At 38.4% G+C, this 17,738-nt stretch overlaps 1 protein-coding gene across 1 annotated transcript; it reads left to right on the forward strand.

Annotated features, from left to right (window-relative positions):
• The first annotated feature begins 10,016 nt into the window (after window positions 1–10,016).
• LOC131218547 (NAC domain-containing protein 30-like) lies at window positions 10,017–17,275 on the forward strand. Its single transcript, XM_058213152.1, has 6 exons — window positions 10,017–11,157; window positions 11,493–11,698; window positions 11,797–11,955; window positions 12,847–13,189; window positions 14,401–14,571; window positions 16,850–17,275. Exons 1-6 carry the CDS (start codon window positions 10,998–11,000, stop codon window positions 16,957–16,959), a joined length of 1,149 nt encoding a protein of 382 aa, XP_058069135.1. The 5' UTR covers window positions 10,017–10,997; the 3' UTR covers window positions 16,960–17,275.
• The last annotated feature ends 463 nt before the right edge of the window (window positions 17,276–17,738 follow it).

The raw sequence follows: 17,738 nt of genomic DNA on the forward strand, positions 1-17,738 counted from the left end.
ATAATCACTTTTGTCAAATAATCTCAACACCCATTTAATAGTTATAGAAATAGATTATCTGGATTGATATCACAAATAGTCCAATCATTGACCTAAATTATCCATAGGTCAGTCCCGCCTTTGTTACCCATATTGAAGCAATTAAAACTATTGTTGATCACATGATGCGACTAAACTACCGTCCTAGTAACCTGCTACCAAAACCAAAGGCTCATTTAATACCAATGGCACACGGAATATGTGAGTATTGTATGTAATAAAAGGAAAGAAGATCACAAGAAAAAAAAATTCAAAATCACAACAATACAAGAACATATAATATATGTGATGCACCGGTTATATAATATATGTGATGCACCAGTTGGGTTATATCAACCAATAATCCAACAAAGAAAATTTACTATAATTAGGAGAGATTACAAAAAAATAAGAAAGGAGATGGTGGGAATAGAATGCCTAATGTTAAAATTTTCTTTAAGACCACAAAAATTTTGGATCAAGTTGATATTTGTGTATACCCTTCATACATATTAGTGTTATCTTATGAACAGGTTAGATGATAGATACACATTTTTGTAGGCCATACGAAGGTTTCAATTTTGAATGGTGGATGTCATCAACCCCCCTTTGTTTCTTGTGGTGTGGTCCACTTGAGCTTCTAATATGCCTCATATTTGGGCTCACGCCCTATAATGAGATCTAATATGGATGGATGGTGTAGATCACATATATACATCATTGTGACCCATCCCCCTTCCATTTTATGCTTTTAAGGCGTAGGGGTAATCACTGAGGTATTTTCCTCTTAAACAAATACCCTTGAAAAGCAATTATTAAGTATTTACTAGTATTTACAAATGTAATTGAAAAAACAAACACCCCTCCCCGCATAAGATATGAGAAATCCTTATTGGTTAGAGTGAAATTCTATCATACTTTTAAAAATCTAAAGTACTTATTTTTGGGCGTCGCAATATCTCGTAAGCATTTAAACCATTGAGATTTTTCATGTCTATTATCCTCTAAACAACAGAATCATGAGAGTAAATGGCATTCAAATGCTCGGGCATTCAAATGCACCTTAAAGTTATTGTGTTAGTAGGATTAAGATATAGAGTGAACACTTTTGTATATAAGGGGCTAGGCTAGCATATACACAAAATTAAGCTCTTTCTCTCCCCCCTTATTTTTCAAATAAAGTAATTTTTGGTCTATTCTCTCTCTCTTATATTGTTATCTCTTCTTTCTTCTTGTCCAAGGATGCCAAGACCACTCTCTTCATAGCTTTGCTTGTGTGATGTTTTACATGGTACTAAAGCCCCGTGGGTAAGTAGATTAGTCATGCTTTGAGTTTTTTTCAATTTTATTGTGTTATTTAACTTTCTTTATATTTTTTTTCTAGTTTTGGTGTACTCGATCACATCAACATTGAGTGTTATTGTTTTCAAAGTTCTCATGATAAAGAATTGTGAAAAATTAAGAGTTTGGTTGCGAAGCATTTGATAGGCCAAGGGCTTTTAGGATATTGTCCATGGTAGGGATCTCAAAAGGACAATGGATCAAGTGGGCTTGCAAATTGAAGGAAGACTTATTAGAAGGCTATATATATGATCATATTTCTTATAAGTCTGATACTCTTTCTTATGTTAAAGAATTAGATTCAGTAAAAGAAGCATGCAATACTTTGCCACTGCGCATGAAAAAGTGAGCGGTGTTGGGAATATGCTTTTGAAAGTATAATTAAGAGTGATCAAGCAATACAACTTTGTATGGGAATATGCTTTTGAAAGTAGAATTAAGAGTGATCAAGCAACACAACAACTTTGTAGTGGAGTTTTCTCCAAAAGTGGGAGATTTATGTAATAAGATAAAGAGAGTAGATTTGAAGATGGAAAATGACACTAGAGTAGTGATCGTGAAAAAAAAATTATAAATTGAATTTCATGTTATGAGAGTGGTAATTCAACAAAATAAATCCATTTATAAAGGATGGTAAGGTTGAAGCCTAAAATAATTCTAAAATAGTGGAGATAACTAATGATGTTTTATTTTTCTAATTACATTATCAAATATATAAAAGAGCGAGAAGTCTTAGCATAAGAAGGAATTCTCAAAAATTTCAATCCACTTGAGTTTTGGATCTTCCTCATTTTCAAGATCGCATCATCAATATGAGTTAGGGAAACTAGTGCAACCCACTCGGGAGCACTTGACCGCTTCCGATCTTCTCACCAGAATCTTCTGCAAAATGAATGGAGTTTGGCTAGTGAGCAGCCACTAGCCAAGTGGCTAGTGGTTAGTGCTCAGTGGGCCACACCATAATGTATGTGTTTTATTCATGTGTCCATCCATTTTTACATATCATTTTAGGGCTTGATGCCATAAATGAGGGAGATCTAAATCTCAAGTGGACCACACTAGTGGTAATTGAATGTCCACCATTAGAAACCTCCTAAGGCCATTGTAATGTTTATTTGATATCCAACACATTGATTAGTTCATAGAGACCTGGATGAAGGGAAAAACCAGATATCAACTTAGATCCAAAACTTTTGTAGCCTTCAAGAAGTTTTTACTGGTGGTTGTTCAATCAATAGTGTGTGGTCCACTAGATATTTGGATCTCTCTCATTTTTTAGCTCATACTATAAAATAATCTGAAAAAAATGGATGAACAACATAAATGAAACATAGGGCTATCAATCGGCTAGGTAGTCCCGATGGCCTTGGGCTTGGCCAGTATTGGGCTGAGTTTGGGGTGGTATATGAGGCCTGACAGTCCGGCTCAGACTTAAATTAGGAGCGTGATTGTAAATCGGTCTGGACTCCAGCTTAGCTCCCCAAAAGCTCATAAACTTAGCCCAACTCGATTGGTCTTTTCTAAACCTAATTGTCTCCCTTTTCTTTCAATTTCTCTCCCTCTTACATGAGGAGCATCAAAATATCATTTATCTATAGAGCTATTCAAGGCTAGGGCTTAGGCGGACTCAGGTCGAGCTTTTTGTAAATGTCCTGGGCCGGACTCAAGCTGAACTATTTCAGCCCATCACAAGCCCAAGCTGGATTTGAGCTTATGTTCAGAATTGCAGAGTCGGCTTAGACAGAGCTCGGACAACCCTAACCTGGCCCATTGACAACCCTAATAAAACACATACATCACCGTGGCACCTCGTTGCACCGACTACTAGTGATTGGGTAGTGTTTCCTCGCGAAATAGTCTAAACCCAACTAGGGCTGTAGAAGGACGGCGATTCCCGCCAAAGCCTTTGGCATGAACTTCCATTGGTGGGAAGGTAGGTGGGGCCCACCATGATGTTTATAAGAAATCCACCATGTCCACCAGTTTTGTAAGATTATTTTAGATGATGGCCTAAAAATAATCTAAATTCAAAACTCAAGTGAGCCCTAAATTAGGAAAATGTGTGCTGATAAATTCCTACCATTGAAACCTTCCCGGGGTCCACCGTGTTATTTATACACCACTAGTAAGGTAATTCCTAATAGGATGAACTGAAAACATAAAAATTATCCTGATTCAAATCTTCTATAACACCGTGCATATTTCCATGGTGGACATTTAATCCTTTGTGGTGCGGTTCATCTGAGTTTTGAATTTCGTCAGCTCTTATGACAATGTCCTAACGTGACCTTGCAAAACTGTCGTACTAGTGAATATTATGTAAACGTAACGGTGGCCATTACCTAACTTCCGTAGGAACTTTCCGTTTGCAGGAAATCCTCGTCCCCCGCCAAAGGGCGCTACAGCGCGGAAGGGTAATGCCTATTAACTCAATACGCTTAAGCGTGACTCTTTGAACCCACCGTGAATTTATGTGTCTTATCCATGCCGTTCATCTGTTTTTATGTATCATTTTAATTTGAAATCTCATAATTTAATCATATCCAAAGCTCAATTGGACCACACCACAGGAAACAATAGGAATAACGATGTCCACCGTTGAAACCTTCCAAAGACCCAAAGTGATGTTTATTTGTCATCCAACGTCTTCATAAGGTCACAAATACAGAGACGAAGGGAAAATATAAATATCAGCTTGATACAAAACTAATGTGGCCCAAGAAGTTTTCAACCGTAGATATTTAATCCACTCTGTTTCCTATGGTGTGATCCATTTGAGCTTTAGATATGATTCAATTTTTGGCTCATGGCCTAAAATGATCTGATAAAATTGATGGACGGAGTGGATAAAATAAATAAATTACATTGGGCCCCACGGTTTACTCACTACGCAATCCGCTTCCCCAAAGAGCAGTGTAATCCCATCACTGTCGGCTCGCCACGTGGGCAACGCTGACCATGGTTAAACACTCTGGAGTAGCCGACAAATACTCGGTTTTCTTCCAAAGTTCAATTCGAGTGAGAGAGTGAGAGAGCATTAGAACTGAGAAAGTGAGAAAACAAGAAGAGAAGGGAGCGACCGGAAACTCTTTCGCATTCATAGGTCAGAAATTCGATCAGAAAATGTCCGTTTTTATTTTATTTTATTTTATTTTATTGTGTGTGAATTCTGAAGCATTTATTCTCGAATTTTCGCTTTCTCTATCTTGTTCTCTTGAATTTTCGATTTCGAGGTTTGGGTTTGAAGCCATCTGAAGTTCTGTTTAGATTTTGGGATTTTAGGGTTTTTCCAGTCTTTTTAAGTATTTGAATTCTGGAAAGATTTGAAGAATCTTCTCTAGAATCGAATTTCTCCGTTCGGTGCTGCTACTGGATTCTGCTGTTTCGAGTTCGTTTCTGGATTCGGTTTGGATGGTTTTGTGGATTTGAAAAATCTTCGTTTTGGGTTTTTTGCTTTTTTTAATCTTTTCCGTCGTTTATTGTTTCAGTTCTTTGAAGATCTTATGTTGTCTTGAGCGATTCTTTTGAAGTTACTTTTTCAGTATTTCTTTGATGAATTTGAACCATGTTTTCTTGAAAAAAGAAAAAAATTCCTTTCTAATTTTTGTATATTTTATTTTTAAAAGAAGATGAATTTGGTATTTGATTTGTATATCCTTGATTTTTTTTTAGCCTTTTTGTAAACGAATTCTCAAGAGGATCCAGGAATCTGGTCTTAAAGCCTTTCATTTATTTCTCCGTCGTCCAATTCTGTTCATTTCCATCCCTGATTTCAAAATTTTGGGAATTTTATTTGAATTCCAGTATACTTTCTGCAAATCTTACATTCTGATAGATGATTACTGAAGAATTTTATTCTCCCTTGAAATGTTATTATCTTTCATCTTCCAAATCTGGGCCGTTCCAAATGTATTCTTACAGCGAGTGTCTGTCCTCTCTAGGACTTAAAAGGATGGTAGTTTTTCTTCTTCTTCTTCTTCCTAGATTGATTCGACATTTCTGTGTTCTAGTAGTAGTTGTGAACACGGAATCCATTTCCTTGTTGTCTTTGATTCTTTTGTTGAGTGAATCACCTTACTGATCAGAAAAGGTCCAATTATTTTTATTTTTATTTTTGTGAATTCCGAAGCATTTATTCTTGAATGTTCGGTTTCTTGATCTTTTTCTGTTGAATTCAGAATTCAAATTGACCAGATTCATCTACTTTTGGGTCAATTTTGAGCTTTGGGTTTGAAGGCATCTGAAGTTCTGTTTAGATTTTGGATTTTAGGGTTTTCCACTTCTTTTTAAGTATTTGAATTCTTGAAAGATTTGAAAAATCTTCTCTAGAAGCATATATCTATTCTCTACTTCCATAGAATTCTACTGTTTCGAGTTCATTTCTGGATTCAGTTGGGATGCCTTTTTAGAAATTCTGGTTTTATCTGTTGTATTTGATGTCTTAAATCGAGTCAGATACAAGGTCTATCGATGCCATCGACAGCGTGTTCGATGGCATCGAACAGTTCTCGATCCCATCGATGTTTTTTGGATTTTCTTCAGTTGGTCGTTGTACTAACTGGGCACTTTTTCGATGCCATCGATCAGCGTTCAATGCCATCAACAGGATTACTTCAATGCCATCGACGAGTGTTCGATGCCATCGAGAATTTTCAGAAAATCATGTTTTGTCTATGGACAGTTGAGGTGTTAGTTCGATGCCATCGAAGGATTAGTTTTGATGCTATTTATGAGTGTTCGATGGCATCGACAGATTCAGCGCAGATTTTCGCAAACCTGCGAATTTGCCGGATTTGTTTTCGATTTCATTTGGGATTCTTTTTTAGGCTATATATATGGGTGTAAATAGGATTGAGAGATATTCTAAGGGTTTCTAAATTGTCCTAGGGTTTCAAAGGGTGTAGCAAGGGTGAGATTCGAGGTTGTTCGAATTGGGTAAGCTCTTTTCTCTTTGTAATTTTTGCTTTTATAGTGATCATATGTCGCTTTGTGCCGTGGCTTTTTTCCAAGAGGGTTTTTCCACGTTAAATCATTGTGTTATCTGTATTTGTTTGGTGTTATTGGGTTGCTATCCTAGATTCATCTCCGTGTGCTTCCACGGTCCCCCAACAAGTGGGTGCACATAATCAAGCACTCACACATATATTTTTCAGATTTAAAAGATGATAATTAGGCAGAGACTGATGCACAGATAGAGGTACAAGAGCAGGTGGAACAGCCACCTATGAGAAGAAACCCATCGCGAGATCGCAAATTACCGGCAATATACATTGACGACTCTAATATCACATATGCCCTAATTACAGATAAGGGGGACCCGCCTACTATTCAGGAGGCTCTTGATGAGCCTCATGCAGAAAAGTGGAACGCGGCTATGGACAATGAGATGGACTTGTTGCACAAAAATAACATATGAGAGTTGGTAGAGCTTCCAGTGGGCCAAAAAACGATTGGATGCAAGTGGCTATTCGATAGGAAACAAGATAGATATAAAGCAAAGGTGGTAGTAAAGGGTTATGCTGAAAGAGAAGAAATTGACTTCACAAAGATGTTCGCGCCAGTGGTTAAACAAGTGTCTATCAAATTCGTGTTGGTGTTGGTTGCCCAATACGATCTCGAGCTGGACCAGATGGATGTCAAGACTGCATTCCTGCACAGGGAGTTGGAAGAACAGATCTACATGAAACAACCAAAGGGCTATGAAGTTAAAAGGGCAGAGAACAAAGTTTGCAGGTTAATGAGATCGTTATACGACTTGAAACAGTCGCCTAAGCAGTGATATAAACAAATTGATTCTTTCGTGTTATGTCAAATATTTATAAGCAGTGAATATGATCATTGTGTCTATTACAAGACACTAAGTGATGACAAATTCATCATCCTAGTATTGTATGTTGATGATATGTTAATTATTAGTCATAATATGTCTGAAATCGACGTACTGAAGACTCAGTTATCAGGGACATTCGAGATGAAAGATATAGGGTAAGTAAAAAGGGTTCTCGACATAGATATTCATAGAGATAGGAAGAGGAGCAGGCTTTGGTTATCTCAGGCAGAATACCTTGAGAAGGTGTTGATCAAGTATGGGATGGATCAGGCAAAGTCAGTGAGCGTTCCTCACGTGGCTCACTTCAATCTTTCCTCAGAACAATGTCCTAAATCAAATGAAGAAAAACAAGTTATGTTTCATGTGCCTTATTCGAATGCAGTTGGCAATTTAATGTATGTCATGGTCTGTACGAGACCGGATATTTCAAAGGCAATTGATGTTGTAAGCAAATACATGTCAAACTCCGACAAGTAACATTGGCAAGCAGTGAAATAGTTACTACGATACATTCGAGGTACAAAAGACTAAGTCTTAACTTTTGAGAAGACATGGGCAAAGTTGGTAGAGTATGTGGATTCAGACTACGCAGGCAGTGTGGATTTTAGAAAGTCGCCTTTAGGTTACTCGTTTGTGCTAGCGGGTAGAGCAATTAGTTGGATTCGAAGCTTCGGTCCATTGTAGCTCTTTCCATGACCGAAGCAGAGTGTATAGCAGTGACGGAAGCGTTTAAGAAAGGTGTTTGGTTAGGAGGCATGATAAATCAGTTGGATCTTCAACAGGAGGCCATGCCGATTAACTATGATAGTGAGAGCGCTATCAATTTGGTTAAAAATTATGTTTTTTTCTCACATACTAAACATATCGATGTTCATTACTATTTTATCTGACAGGTGCTTGAGGAAGGAGGCATAACTCTGGAGAAGATTCACACCAGCGTGAATCTGGCGGACATGCTCACCAAGGTCATTCCTACAGAGAAGTTCAAGTTCTATGCAACTTCTTTGGGATTGGCGATGGCGTAAAAGGAGGACGGAGTGTACACGAGAAGCGTTGATGAAACTATGATGCAAGGCAGAGATAAGACAAGAAGACAAGAAGCTACACATTTAATGATTGAAGATATGGTAGAGATTGTTGTATTTGATGTCTTAAATTGAGTCAGATACAGGGTCTGTCGATGCCGTCGACAAACTGTTCAATGTCACCTTCAATGGCATCGAACGGTTCTCGATCCCATCGATGTTTTTTGGATTTTCTTCAGTTGGTCGCTGGACTAACTAGGCACTTTTTCAATGCCATCGATGAGTGTTCGATGCCGTCGAGAATTTTCGAAAAATCATGTTTTGTCTCTAGACAGTTGAGGTGTTAGTTCAATTCCATCGATGAGTGTTCAATGCAATCAAAGGATTAGTTTCGATGCCATCTATGAGTGTTCGATGGCATCAACAGATTTAGCGCAGATTTTTTACAAAGCTGCGAATTTGCGGGATTTGTTTCCGATTTCATTTGGGATTCTAGGCTATATATATGAGTGTAAACAGGATTAGGAGGTATTCTAAGGGTTTCTAAATTGTCCTAGGGTTTTAAAGGGTATAGCAAGGGTGAGATTCGAGGTTGTCCAAATCAGGTAAGCTCTTTTCTCTTTGTAATTTCTGCTTTCATAGTAATCATCTGTCGCTTTGTGCCATGGTTTTTTCCCGAGAGGGTTTTTCCATGTTAAATCGCTGTGTGTCTCTTTGTGTTTGCTTGGTGCTATTGGATTGCTATCCTAGATTCATCTCTGTGTGCTTCTACGGTCACCAAAATTATAGTTTTGAAAATTCTTCAATTTGGGTTTCTCTTTTCAGTCAATTATTGTTTCAGCCAGTTCTTTGAAGATCTTATGTTTGTCTTGAGTTCTTTCAGAGGTGCTTTTTCAGTATTTCTTTGATAAATTTGAAGCATGTTTTCTTGAATCTTTTTTTTTTTTTAATTCTTTGTATATTTTGTTTTTAAAAGAATAAAGTGTGCTGAATTTTGGTATTTGAATTGTAGATCCTTGAGATTCTTTTTTAAAAGAGAACCCAGGAATCTGGTCTTGAACCCTTCATTGATTTCTGGGTTGTCCAATACATTTCAATTCCATCCCTGATTTCATAATTTTGCGAATTCTATTTGAATTCCAGTTCATTCTTTTTGCAAATCTTCCATTCGAAATTTGATTTCTTAGATGATTACTGAAGAATTTTCTTCTCGCTTGAAATGTTATTATCCTTCATGTTTCGAATGTAGGCCATTCCAATGTATTCTTACAATGGGCGTCTGTCCTCTCTAGGAGTTCAAGGAATGGTAGTTTTCTTTTTCCTTCCTAGATTGGTTCAATATTTCTGCGTTCTAGTATTAGTCATTAACACAGAATCCATTTCCTTGTTGTCTTTGATTCTTTTGTCAAGTGTCACCTTACCGATCTTTTGATACGTTTTCAGTATGGTTTTAATGATAAAAAGTTCTAGGGTTAATCCGGGGCTTTCAAGCATGAAGTTTTTGCTTTTTGACACATGCGGAGTTTGGGTGCAGGTTATTATCTGGTTTTCCTTTTTCAACATTCTCCGTTTTAACGACCTTCTGTGAAATCATGTGCTTCAAGAATCTGGCTGTTGTATTTTGATGTTACTCTCTTTATATCTCTTTTTTCCCATATGATAATCACATACAATGGCATTTCATTTCAAGAGAACTGTGTGTCAGGCATGGTTACTGTGCATGCGCTGTTGCGTAATTGGGGAAAACCCAAATTAGGCAATGCACAGATTCGTTCATTAGCATGGTAAGTTACAAAGAAACTGCCATTTTTTTCCTCCTCTCGTTGGATTGTAAATACAGTTTCATGTCTTTTGGCTTCTTTTTAGCTTATTATAATTGTTGCATTTGCCTCTATTCCAAAAACAGCTGAATGCTATTTGAATTTCATTATTTGGAAAACTCTAACATACCTCATGTACGTGCCTACCGGATAATGACTCAACATGGGGAAACGGCTTACCTTGCAGGAAACCCATACCGTCCATCAGGTACATCTCCCTTTGTTTAGCCTTTTATCCCAAAATTCAGGATGATTCACTCAGGTGGGTCAACCCATAGATTATACCTAAAAACATCTATTGGTATGGTCGACCTAAGTTGTGGAATATTGTGATTTTTGGATAATTATTTCAACCTGATGAGGCACATCAGATGGATGGATTGGATGGCATACAAACACCACAGTGGGACCTACACAAAACTAATGCTGGGTGTCCCACCCATCCCAACATTTTCCTAGTGTGTGGCCTACCTCTACCTAAGTTGTCTGGTCATGATTTTTGGGCCGCAAGGTGAACATGATGCAGAGTACCTGATGGATGGACAGGGTGGATCTCACAAAAGTTCCTCCCGCATGGCTCTTGGTCCGCGAGGTTCCTAGGACAAGGTTTGCTAGCCAGTCATTTCTTTTGGGGTGAGAAGATGTGATGTTTCGATGCGGAAATATGTGTTTTGATGCTGAAAAGCATAAGGGCACATGCCCTTCGTTTTTTTTTTCCCCCCCATTTATCTGCCTTTGTATTTTTTCCCCTTTTATCTGTCCTGTTTTTCTTCTTCCAATTTCTTTACCAACATATTGAGAATCTGTGAAATGAGATTTGAGTTGCCATTTTAAAAAAATTATTAGTATTATTTTTTACATTCTGGGATGAAGTTGTTCTGGATCATTTCTGGTCTAACTTTTGAGTCTTGAACTTCGCTAGAAGGTGGCAGTTCCTGATCTGATCTTCAGAATCTGGTCACCATGTGTCCGTCGGCACATGTCTCTCCACCTTGTATCGACTTGCATGCAGATGATGTAGAGATGGTGATGCATTTAGAGAGAATGCAACGTGGGGATCCTCCCCCTTCTAATGTGATAACAGATTTGAATCCTCACACGGTTGCACCGAATAATTTGCCTGGTAAGGGTTGCCTTTGTCTCATATTTAATGCATTATTGACTCCATCTGTTTAGTATGCTATTCCTCCACAGTTCTTTGTTGTCAAGTTGTTTTTAACTCCCAAATTCTGAGTTAAATAGAATAAGCTACTTAGCGCATAGCTTTCATGATCAAGCCTTGTGAATTCCAACACTCATTTGAATAGAATATATTTTGGATTCTATTTACACAAACCACTCCTGTTTGTTTTAGCAGTTCTCAAAATTTATTTTCTTCTGTTTGCTTCTTGGCTTTGAGTCATGTGACTAAATAGATTAGGCTGTAAATAAGTACATGGAGATGAATGGTGTGTGCAGAGAAGATGTTGTACCTTTGCAATTTGGAGCACCCAAGAGCTGAAGCTATACAGGAGGGATACTGGCAGCCCAGGGGGGAAGACCATAGAATATTGATGAATTCTCCTACTGTAGGTTGGAAGACTACTTTGGAATTCCATACTGGACAAGCACCTGATGGAGAAAAAACTGATTGGATGATGCATGTGTACAGGATGGGACAAAGGGTATAAAGTCTTATCTTCCTTCTGTTTGATAATTCCCCTTATCCTTACCATCAGCGCAAGATAATAATCAACTTCCTCTTTTGGTGGAATACTTGCAGGGTTCCAATTTGTTATGCAGAGTTTTTCTCAATGATGGCCAAACTCTGAACAATGTAGAGCTAGAGCCACGCAGCCAAGGTGACACTGAAGTAGATGTTGAGGGAATATTGATGTATATGTTGGAAACTGAGGAAAATGAAACCACAAACAGTTCCCAGGTAGAAGACGAACTTCAAGTCTTCTTCTTTTTCTTTTTTTTCTTTTCTTGCATGAATCCTAGGAGTGTAGTGTATCTGTTAGTTGAGGTGACAGTGCTTGATGTGGTGCCACAGTTTCTATCTGAGCATATCAGGATGTTTTGCAATTGACCAAAATAATTTGTGGAATGAAGAGCATGTAGGCCATCATTGAATAGGGTTCTAATGCATGCCCTGTTTTTTGGTCAGGGGCTTATTTTTTAACTTTCTTTTCCATTTGTTCCTGTAATTCAACCTTTTCTTTCTTAAAACTTCATGTCCATTTAATTCATATACTTCTATTCATTCCATTGTTATGAATTATACTAGTTTGTGAGATGGGAGAATTATACTAGTTTGTGAGATGGGAGAGTCACTCGTTGAAATACAGGGTACTTTGGCCATTTGTGAAATCAGGGGTATTTCTCAGCCTTTGCAAGTGGGTTCTGTTGGGCAGGTGCATACTTTATATGCACAGTGCTAGCAAGCTTGAAACATGCATATATGTTTGAAACCAAATAAAGTTTCGAAGCATCCTAATGAATCAAAATTGTATCAGGATTGTTTAGTGAATTCATGTCAAAATACGGTACGGGCATTCCCATCACAATAAATACAGGATCATTTGTATCGCCAATAAACTCTGATACAAATATGTGTTGTCAGAAACTATGACTGATGCATTCTTCCCAAATGATTTTAATGCAATTCAATATCATAAGTATCAGAGGCTATCTTACATAATGGGAGTGTATCACAACATAGTCCCAAAGTGATATGTCCATTTTAACATTACTTTGAACCTTACTGAATAGTCTGTTATATTCTGTTTAACTTTTTTTTTTTTGCTTTTTCTTTTTAATTCCTGTTTAGGTTGTCGGTAGGAAGGAGCATGGGCAACCCGATGTTTCCACAAATCATCCACATGACATGGGACTTGATCGTCTTCCCCAGTACCCTCCGGAAGGCTACGATTTTTCAGCAGGAGATTATTTGGAATTGAATGATCTTCTGATGTCTTCCATTTCAGAAAGCACCTGCATTGCATCCATGACTTCAGATGAGTACTTCGATTCGGAGGCCCTGATGTGTGATCTGGAGAATGGAAATATGACTGCAAGCGTCCCGAACATGGAGCAATGGCATGATAGTTGCAGGTTCAATGTCTCTGCCTCTCAGGGATTACATCAGATGGTTATACAGCCACCACCTTCAGGTATATACCCTGCCTCCTCCAAACATGTGGAAGTGTAACCACTGAAGTATGTAAGTTCTAATGCAATTGTGGCGATGATAGACCAAAGAGAGAATTTGTGGTGCACATACCAAGCTGGCATGTTTTGTGAAAGATCCAGGCCATTCATCAGGCAGGGCCCTCAACAACATGCCGACTGGTCCACTTATGAAGTAGGCAATATGTGCTTGAGTAAAATGGCTGCTCATGAAAAGAATGGCCAAAGGTTTAAATTCAGTGTGCATGTGAGGCCTGCCCTAATGATTGCACCAGGCTAATTAAGGGGCCAGCGCATGTTTGTGGCAGGAGTGGCCCAGATGATGAATGGCCTGGATTTTGCACGTGTCATGAGTCACCTCTTCAGTCTATCCTCCTGCAGTCAGCTTATCACTTCTCGCTCAGGTATATGCCACCTCCACATCTCGCAAACCCTTTTTTTTCTGAAAACATGTTGGATCATAACCTTGAGTCAATGGTTTCATGTTTGTGTCTTTAGTTATCCTTTGTGCCTTTCTGGGTATATGCAAATGCATATGATAGACAGTTTACATGTGTAATCATTCCTCTTATGATTGTCTTGCACGATATTTGGGTATATTTTGCAAATAGGTGTCTTCAGTATCAAAGAGCTTCGCCAAGCTAGCATGCGTGTATAAGGGCCCATCCTTCATGCTGCCTGCATGTGCCAGCATGGCAGGTGGGCCCCCTGTGTATAATGTAGATGATGCTCCAGCCCAAAAAATAAGTCCAGTCCACACATCAGGTGGGCCACTGTTTATGAAACAAATGGACCGCTAGAAAATAGGACTTGGCCAAGTTTTTCTAAGCCATCTGCTGGTTTCTAACATTGTGGCCCACATGATAAGTTGACCGACCGGATTTTCAGGTCAGATCATATTCTTTGTCAAAGTGACCTAATTGATGGCTGGATCTGCACCTACATAAGAGCATGTGGTCGCGTGTAGGTTCTTAGCTTTGTACCTACATCTGGGCTTACTTAGCAAACCATAAGATGAAAACAAAAAGTACCTTTCATATTACTTATTCTTCATCTGATCATTCCTTATGTTCCATTTTTGTCACATGTTTCCATTTTATTTTATTTTTTATTTATTTATTTATTTTTATTTTTTTATGGGTCATAGCTACCCTCGTTGATTTTACTCTGAACAATACATCTATGTTGCCCTCAGGCTCCCTTCACGGCAACAACAACCCACAGGCCAAAGAAACCATGGCTTCTACCACAATGCCCAAAAGATTGAGGGTCCCAGATGCTCCTCTTCCCGTTACTGCATCTCTTGAACCACAACCCAATCTAAACGCCCTGAATCATTTGCCCAAGGTGAATATGGCAAATGAAGGTGGCACAACCCAGTTATCAAGTCAATGAACCAATCAAATCTTCCTTAATATGCCAAAAGATCCCCCCCCCCCCCCCCCCCCCGCAAGATTCATTTTAAATCAATCACAATTTATTCCAAACCAATCCAATCTTCCTTAATATGCCAAAAGATCCCAACAATTAAGAGATCGATTTAAATCAATCACAATTTATTCCAAACCAATCCAATCTTCCTTAGCAAAAGATCCCCCAATTAAGAGATTGATTTTAAATCAATCACAGTTTATTCCAAACCAATCCATTCTTCCTTTATATGGAAAAAGATCCCCCCCAATCAAGAGATTGATTTTAAATCCATCACACCTTTATCAAATGGTGGGATAAATTTGATACCAAAAACTTCCTTCAAAAACAAAATCCCCTGCCTCTTCCAAAGAAAATCCAAACTGGTACTCAAAAGCTTTCACAAAAATCCTTCAAAGAAGTGACAGTCAGCCAAAGTAAATACAGAATGGCAAATGGATCTTGAAGAAATCAATAAACTTTGAAAAGAGATTCTCTCAAAGAACAAAATCAAAGCCAAAATCAGCCTATTCAGTCGCTTCTGCAGAATCAGCTACTTCTCCAGCTCCTTCTGTAAACGATGTGTTCTAAGCCAAAGCTGCCATTAAATGCTGCCAAAGCCATTAAAGCCGCCAAAGATCCCCCCAATTGAGAGATTGATTTTAAATCAATCGCACCTTTATCAAATGGTGGGATAAATTTGATACCAAAAACTTCCTTCAAAAACAAAATCCCCTGCCTCTTCCAAAGAAAATCCAAACTGGTACTCAAAAGCTTTCACAAAAATCCTTCAAAGAAGTGACAGTCAGCCAAAGTAAATACAGAATGCCAAATGGATCTTGAAGAAATCAATAAACTTTGAAAAGATATTCTCTCAAAGAACAAAATCAAAGCCAAAATCAGCCTATTCAGTCGCTTCTGCAGAATCAGCTACTTCTCCAGCTCCTTCTGTAAACGATGTGTTCTAAGCCAAAGCTGCCATTAAATGCCGCCAAAGCCATTAAAGCCGCCAAAGATCCCCCCAATTGAGAGATTGATTTTAAATCAATCGCACCTTTATCAAATGGTGGGATAAATTTGATGCCAAAAACTTCTTTCAAAAACAAAATCCCCTGCCTCTTCCAAAGAAAATCCAAACTGGTACTCAAAAGCTTTCACAAAAATCCTTCAAAGAAGTGACAGTCAGCCAAAGTAAATACAGAATGCCAAATGGATCTTGAAGAAATCAATAAACTTTGAAAAGAGATTCTCTCAAAGAACAAAATCAAAGCCAAAATCAGCCTATTCAGTCGCTTATGCAGAATCAGCTACTTCTCCAGCTCCTTCTGTAAACAATGTGTTCTAAGCCAAAGCTGCCATTAAATGCTGCCAAAGCCATTAAAGCCGCCAAAGATCCCCCCAATTGAGAGATTGATTTTAAATCAATCACACCTTTATCAAATGGTGGGATAAATTTGATGCCAAAAACTTCCTTCAAAAACAAAATCCCCTGCCTCTTCCAAAGAAAATCCAAACTGGTACTCAAAAGCTTTCACAAAAATCCTTCAAAGAAGTGACAGTCAGCCAAAGTAAATACAGAATGCCAAATAGATCTTGAAGAAATCAATAAACTTCGAAAAGAGATTCTCTCAAAGAACAAAATCAAAGCCAAAATCAGCCTATTCAGTCGCTTCTGCAGAATCAGCTACTTCTCCAGCTCCTTCTGTAAACGATGTGTTCTAAGCCAAAGCTGCCATTAAATGCTGCCAAAGCCATTAAAGCCGCCAAAGATTCCCCCCAATTGAGAGATTGATTTTAAATCAATCACACCTTTATCAAATGGTGGGATAAATTTGATGCCAAAAACTTCTTTCAAAAACAAAATCCCCTGCCTCTTCCAAAGAAAATCCAAACTGGTACTCAAAAGCTTTCACAAAAATCCTTCAAAGAAGTGACAGTCAGCCAAAGTAAATACAGAATGCCAAATGGATCTTGAAGAAATCAATAAACTTCGAAAAGAGATTCTCTCAAAGAACAAAATCAAAGCCAAAATCAGCCTATTCAGTCGCTTCTGCAGAATCAGCTACTTCTCCAGCTCCTTCTGTAAACGATGTGTTCTAAGCCAAAGCTGCCATTAAAGCCGCCATCAAAGCCACTAAATATGGTAAAAGCCTAATAATAAAAAGCAAATGTGGAAAGCGTAATAATAAAAGCCTACATCATCGACGGGCCCTGCCATGCGCATGCATCAGAAGGCCATTCAAATCGGCGAGGCAGGACTCCATATCATGCCCAGGGAGAATGGAAGACTACTACCAGTAGGATGGCGAAGCTAAGGAAATATTGCTGCTGCTTTCCAATGTAGATTATTTTCTGATCATCTAACTAGTGCATCATTGCCTGTATCATGGGTGCATGACATCCAATCTGTCCGGCATGTTGGCCCCACCTTGAATGTCGATCGATCTACTCATCAGTTGGGTTGCTCTTATAATTTGCACTGTATTGGCACCTGTCCATTGTTTTCTGGTCTACAAGCTTGACTTTCCACCAAGTGTTTGTCATGCCAGGGCCAACCATTTCTGTGTAGTCCTTGTGTTCATAGTACTTGATATGTGTAGTCACAGACCTGACTAAACCTTCCTTTTGTTTGTATAAATGAGTGAGAGAAATGACCTTCATGTTATTGTACTTGTAGGAATGTTGTGTGTCAGATAATTGGATTTTGCTATTGATGTACCTTGTTTGTGTTTTACGATGCTCCGGGTGTTGGGTGTTTGAATATGGTCAATTTGGGGCCATGTTGGAGCGACTGCTTTGATGGTCCAAAAGTGGGATTCATGGCTATCTGGTGAGATAATGGACTTTTTATTATGATGGCATGTTTGAATGGGCAATGTGGTCCATGGCATACATGGTATTGTTCCCATATTATCCACACTGATACATTTTCGATGCCATGCATACCATCCATGTCCTGAGCCATGAGGTGGGCCGCTGCTGCTGATGAAAATAATGTAAGTATTATTCCAAGATGTTGACAGTTCTTGTTTAAGAGTCAGGTGGTTGTTAATTTGCTTATATACCTTTGACCATGTGAACATCCAAATTCCATATATGGAGTTTTGGTAGGCAAGGGAGAGA

This window comes from Magnolia sinica, chromosome 11 (genome assembly GCF_029962835.1).
Source record: "Magnolia sinica isolate HGM2019 chromosome 11, MsV1, whole genome shotgun sequence".
NCBI classification, from domain to species: Eukaryota; Viridiplantae; Streptophyta; class Magnoliopsida; order Magnoliales; family Magnoliaceae; genus Magnolia; species Magnolia sinica.

Excerpts from the sequence above, each read along its gene's own strand:
- LOC131218547 (XM_058213152.1), top strand. The coding sequence starts at position 10,998 with ATGTGTCCGTCGGCACATGTCTCTCCACCTTGTATCGACTTGCATGCA. Across the intron at positions 11,699-11,796 it reads TGTACAGGATGGGACAAAGG|GGTTCCAATTTGTTATGCAG; the intron begins GTATAAAGTCTT and ends GAATACTTGCAG. Across the intron at positions 11,956-12,846 it reads AAACCACAAACAGTTCCCAG|GTTGTCGGTAGGAAGGAGCA; the intron begins GTAGAAGACGAA and ends ATTCCTGTTTAG.